The sequence below is a fragment of the Hyaena hyaena genome, unplaced genomic scaffold (assembly GCF_003009895.1).
Source record: "Hyaena hyaena isolate Hyena2069 unplaced genomic scaffold, ASM300989v1 scaffold_42, whole genome shotgun sequence".
NCBI classification, from domain to species: Eukaryota; Metazoa; Chordata; class Mammalia; order Carnivora; family Hyaenidae; genus Hyaena; species Hyaena hyaena.
This window is the reverse complement of record NW_024080674.1, coordinates 4,319,927-4,325,926: the sequence shown is the minus strand read 5'-3', so window position 1 is coordinate 4,325,926 and position 6,000 is coordinate 4,319,927. Positions and strand designations below refer to the sequence as shown.

At 45.6% G+C, this 6,000-nt stretch overlaps 1 protein-coding gene across 5 annotated transcripts in view; it reads left to right on the top strand.

The window, feature by feature from the left end:
* Nucleotides 1-396: 396 nt before the first annotated feature.
* SLC9A8 (solute carrier family 9 member A8) overlaps nt 397-6,000 on the top strand; it is a 71,481-nt gene continuing 65,877 nt past the window's right edge. For 3 of the 5 annotated variants that reach the window (XR_005528005.1, XR_005528004.1, XM_039229980.1), the window contains exons 1-3: nt 413-470; nt 919-966; nt 2,369-2,547. Coding sequence is in view for 3 of the 5 variants with exons in the window: in XM_039229980.1 (XP_039085911.1) it covers nt 445-470; nt 919-966; nt 2,369-2,547 (253 nt within the window). In the remaining 2 variants the exon portion in view is untranslated. Of the gene's footprint in view, nt 471-918; nt 967-1,179; nt 1,238-2,368; nt 2,548-6,000 lie in introns of those variants that run through there. The other 2 variants (XM_039229981.1, XM_039229982.1) reach the window with 2 other exon arrangements.

Below are 6,000 nucleotides of genomic sequence, written 5' to 3'. Positions count from 1 at the left end.
CTCTCTACAGAGAGGAAAACTGGGGCTCAGACCGGGGAAGTGTACCCTGGGGTCCCCCTGTGCAGCCTAGGCTAGAAATTTCCTTCTCAACTTTTGGAATGCAGTCCTGGACACTAGACAGAGAGCGCCTGCTCTCAGGGTGAGTCACAATGACCTCACAGGAGCTTCCCTCAAAACGTCCCCGCCCTGGGATGAGAAAAAAAAATCAAAATTTCATGGGGCCAGGTCACCAGATGCAGGCCAGTCACGCATCCTAAAAAGTGCCCCAGCATGGTCCTCCCACCTTCAGGCCACAGAGACAAAGGGACAGAAGGGCCGCCTTCGCCCGGCCAAGGCCCCGCCCCCCGCTCGTCGGCCTGCCCGCGCCTCCAGCGGAAGCCGGAAGCAAAAGCAGTCCCTGCTAGCCCCCGGCTCCGATCTCGGTGGTCTTGGAGGCTCCGCAGGATGGGGGAGAAGATGGCGGAAGAGGAGTGAGTGGGCATTTCCCGGGCGGCGGAGGCGGCAGGCTTGGGCCCCGGCGGGTGACAGCGAGCGCCTCAGGCCGCCCTCCGGCCCTGAAAGGCGGAGCTCCTTGTGCCGGTTGGCCCGGACTGACCAGGCCGGTGCCAGCGAGGAGGGCGGGAGGGATGGGCCTGGGCCCAGCCCGGCCGCGCAGCCTCCTTAAGGTCAGATCCTCTTGAAGGGATCGACAGCCCAGGGCAGGCCTCGAAAGCCGGCTGGCCGAAACCGCAACCCAAATTTCACTTTCCCATTTTTCGGTCTTCTGAATGTCGGGGAGAGCTCCGCCGCCTCCCCCAGCCAGCCCCCACCCCCCTCCTTAGCCAGTCGCCTCTTCCACCGTAACGGTCATTTTTCTCATCTGTCTCCTCCACTGAGTTTCATTCATTCATTAACTCTTGGCCATTTACTCTATTCCAGGCCCTGGGCACATAGTAGTGAAGGAGGCCGACCAGGAGCCGCCCTCAGGTAGTTTACATTTTAGTGGGAATAGACCTTCGATAGGCAAGATGTTATCAGTGCTTTAAGAGGAAATGGAAGTGTTAGGACTGGGGTCCCCCCAGGAAGACGCCACACTCCAGCTGAAACTTGAAGGACAAGAAGGAGGGTTAGGAGAGGGAACAAGCAAGTGCAAAAGACTAGAGGCAAAAAAGGGCTTAGTGTCTTTTAGGGACAGAAAGAAAGGTAGGATGGCCGGAATATAAAGTGAGGGGCCCCAGCTGTACAAGATGAGATAGAGGTGGGTGAGGCATCCTGTGTCCTTCAGGTACTTCTGGGGAAGGGCCACTCTTTGGTCTGTCTCCATACGTGCTGGGCACAATCTGTTGCATGTTACAGATGCCCTACCTTTGTGGAAGGGTATGTAAGAAGGAGGACCGCCCCGGTTGTAATCTGACTCCCTCACCTGACTTCTTTTCAGAGATGTCTCTTCGACTGGGTGGTCATTTCATTTTGTCAGCTTATCGACTTCGTGTAGGCTCTATTGCAGATGCTGAACGGGGCGTCAGCAGCACAAAGCAAAAGAGGCCATATGGCCCCGTGATTCCAAGTGCAGTCTCAAAGCTTGATTCTGCTGCTGGCTAACTGAGATACTGGCCAAGTTATGCAGCCTCTCTGAGCTTAAGTTACTCCTGGGCTAAAACAGGGAAAGTAAGAGTCCCCACTTGAGGCCTGGTATGCCTGTGAGGTGACAGGCTGTGATGTTACCTAGTCCCTGGGATGAAGCATTTACTCAATAAACGTTAGCTGTTAATAATCACAGTTGCAGTGATTGCTGTATGGATATTGCCCTAGTTAACAACGCCACCCCAGAGCAGGGAGAGCACTGTGAGAAACATAGATGGGGTGGATCATTACAAAGGAGGTTACATTTGAGCCTTTGGAAATTGGAGAAAGATTTTGTCAAGTGCAGTGGGGCGTTGCAACCAGATCAACAGTTGGGTCAATTCAAGTGGCTTCAGCAACTTGCAGCTATAATTCAAGGAAAGGAACGTAAACGGAAGAAATAAAGGCACCAAGTAAATAATGTTGGATCTTGGAACGTGAGGACCCTGAGTCCAGTTTGCCTCTGTTTGAATCCCTTATTAAATGCCAAAAAGCAGACAGCATTTTATGTCTACACCGGCCCTAATTCCTCCCCTTTCCTCTCCCGTAAGTGGCTGTGTTCTGGGCACCTGAAGCCACTGGTCCTCTCCTGCTGTGACAGGCAGTTTTCTGAATTGGTTTGGTTGTAAGACTTGTGAATCCATCGTCCTCTGTGCCGGATTCTGTGTGTGTGTGTGTGTGTGTGTGTGTGTGTGTGTGTGTGTGTGTGTTGGTCCTCGGGGCCCTGTCCCCTTTATCTAATGCTGCTGCTTTTTATGTCCCACAGGTTCCCTAATACAACTCATGAAGGTTTCAATGTCACCCTCCACACTACCCTGGTCGTCACTACGAAGCTGGTGCTCCCGACCCCTGCCAGGCCCATTCTCCCCGTGCAAACCGGGGAGCAGGCTCAGCAGGAGGAAAAGTCCAGCGGCATGACCATCTTCTTCAGCCTCCTCGTCCTAGGTGAGCGTGGAGACACCTGCTGTCTTCTGTGTCTGTGTGTGCTGTCTGTGAGGTCAGCCCCGTCTGAGCCACCGTTTTCTTCCTTCCGTTTGGTTTGCACTTGAGACACTGAGGGACGATGTTCACTTCATCACATCAGAACAGGGCGCTCCTTCTTCTGCGTAAAATCATGAGCTTAGCGATTCCGAAGAGCTCTTTATGTCTTAGATACCATTCTAGTATGGTGGATTTCAAGCTCTGCTCAGGGGTGTGTATGCGTGTGGAGATGGTGGTGATAACGGAGGCGGGGTAAGTCAAATGGGAGGGCATCCGCCTTTGTGACCCGAGATAGCATTTTGTCTCATTACTCTTAGGTTTCCATGTAAATTTTATTTAACTACAGGTTTTGCTGCCAAGTGAAAGATCATACGTCCTTGCCCTCGCACATTTTCCTTTCCCCTTTAACTCTCCATTAACTGTGGTTTTGACTTTTACCATATCTGTGTACCACCTGTGCTGTTATTTACTCATGTAATATTTTTCTTCGAACAGATTTACTCTCCTAGACTTAAAGTCTCATTTTGGTCAACCTCCTCCTGTAACGGGTGAGAAAATTTAGGTCCAGAGAGATTAAGCAATTGACTTGCCTGGGTTTTGGGCGATTAGAGATTAAAATTTGGTTGCTGGACCTCAGTCGAGTTGTTTAGGTAGTAGGTGATCATTTAGGTAGATGCCTCTCAGAGACCGTAGACAACGGTTTTAGACCAAAAAAAAAAAAAAAATCCAGATGAAACTACATAACAACTTTGGACTAGCTGACTAAGGAAGAAATAGCTTCGAATCTGACCCAAATGCACACTTTTTGAAGAGTGAAGTTGGCATATTTACATTCTCCATTCTCCTTTAATGATACTGAGTCACATTTCTAATTAGAATAGGTCTCTTCAGAGGAGCGGTAAGTACAACTGGATGGAAAGGTGCAGAGCATTTCTCTGATGTCTATTTAGGACTTCTTTGAGGAACACTAGAACTTCTTTCATATTTACATATGGATTCTGTTAATGGTCATATAGTTTGAATATAATAATTTTATTTAAAATCCTAGGACTTGAGGATGGCTGGCTCAGTCAGAAGAACATGTGACTCTTGAGCTCGGGGTCATGAGTTTGAGCCCCATTTTGGGTGTAGGGATTACTTAAAAAGAAAGTCTTTAAAAACTTATAAAATAAAATCCCAGGATTCAGCCTTGTCTCTCATCGATTCCAAAAAACTTAACAAAAAATTTTTTTAATGTTTATTTATTTTTGAGAGAGAGACAGAGCACGAGCAGGGGAGGAGCAGAGAGAGAGAGAGAGAGGGAAACACAGAATCTGAAGCAGGCTCCCGGCTCTGAGCTGTCAGCACAGAGTCCAGCTCAGGGCTCGAACCCTCAGACATGAGATCAAAGTTGACCGATTGAGCCACCCAGGTGTCACAAAAGAACTTTTAAATAGAATACTGAAAAAGTACGCAAACCACAGGCGTTCATTGTCCCACATGGACTTGATGTGCCCAGATAATTTTTTACCTCATGAATGTGGTTGAATTCTGTTTCTAGGGGATGACTTCAACAATCAAGGACTCTCTTGTTTTGTTTCTCCTTTTTACTCTGTGATGGTAGTCGAATATAAAGAAAAGCAGTCCTTTTCTCGGTCAAGAGATCTTTAGTGTCTGAATCCGTAATCCTGAAGGACAAGTATTACTAGTCTCTTTATATTGTTGTCAGCTTCATGCTAGAGAGCGTAACAGGCAGAGACCAGGAAGAAAACTTGTGTTTTGTAGTCTTTTTTTTTTTTTCATGGGGAGATAAAAAGGATAAGTCAGACTTTCAAAGTAATTTTCAGGGTGTGAAACATTTAAGGTCAGTTTGTGCCAGAGACCACAAAACTGGTGGTTACAGTGCTTTTTCATCCCAGCCCAACCCTGCGCGTGGTAGCACATCTTTGGGGCCAGAAAGGTCTAAACTGTATTTATTAGTGCTGTGTATTTTACTTGGATGTCGTTTCAAGCAGATCATAAACCTAAACTTTAGAGACACACTAAAATCAGGTGGCTTTTGTTCTCAGCTGCTCAGACCATTGGCAGTCCATGAATCGGTATCTCCACTTTTTATGTGTAGGTCTGTATGCATTAGCAGAGTGGAATGCTTTCTTTTAAAATAAATTTGAAGACATTTTTTCTCTTTGCTTGTGTATTATCAACAAAATATATATCTTGTACACGTATTCCTGATCAGATGTCCAAACGTACAAGTCTGATTAAAAATTAGAGTTAATAGGTATGTTCCTGGAGCGCCTGGGTGGCTCAGTTGGTTAAGCCTCCAACACCAGCTCAGGTCACCATCTCACTGTCCGTGAGTTCAGGCCCTGCGTTGGGCTCTGTGCTGACAGCTCAGAGCCTGTAGCTGCTTCACATTCTGTGTCTCCCTCCCTGTCTGCTCTTCCCCTATTGAGCTCTGTCTCTGTCTCTCTCTCTCATTCTCAAAAATAAAGATAGATTAAAAAAATAAACAAAATAGGTATCTTGCTAACTAAGAATACATGAACTGTAGTGAACTGAGGGAAATTGGGGTCCATAGTTCTTCTAGACTTCAGAAACTCCTAACCCGGAACACATTTAACCACTTTTGTTTACTATTTCAGTGAAGTCAAATGAAATTGTAACTTTTATGGCCTTTAAGCTTGTCAGAGAATTACAATGTGTTCTCCTTTTTTGAGAAGGAATGCCAAAACTCTAGTTACTCTTGACTTTAGAAGCTTGAAATCAGTTGACTTACACTTAACCCTTGCTGATGTTTGACTGCAGAAACAATGGTGAGTCATTTTTATTGACCTACACCAGAGTTGAGTTAGCATCATTTGACGGATTTTATGGACCATTAAATTTATTGGAGTTATTAAAATTGATATGCCTATGTTTTAATGAAGTTTCCATAATTATTACTTCAGGCATGAACATTTAGAAGCCTGTTAAGTTGTGGTATACCTACCCTACATACCTCACAGAAATTTTTGTCTCTTCTTGCTGTTTTTTTCCAAGTATACTTGAAAACATGTACTTTTATTTGTATATACATATATACATTCAATAGCACAGTTACATGTAAAGGCACATATAGCTTGGATTTTGTTTGTTTTAATACAAACAGGATTCGGTAACTTGCTTTTTCATCTCACGGATGTCTTGGAGATCTTTTTATGTTCTATTTTTTGTATCTACTTTTTTTTCAAGTATATGCATGTGTTAAACATAAAATATATACACATTTTATCTCAAGTGTACAATTCAGTGTCATTTAGTACTCTCAGTGCTGATGCAGCCATCAGCATTATCTAGTTTCAGAACATTTTCATCACCCCAAAAGGAAACCCAGTATCCATTAAAAGCAGTCACTCCCCTGGGGCGGCTGGGTGGCTCAGTCGGTTAAGCGTCATG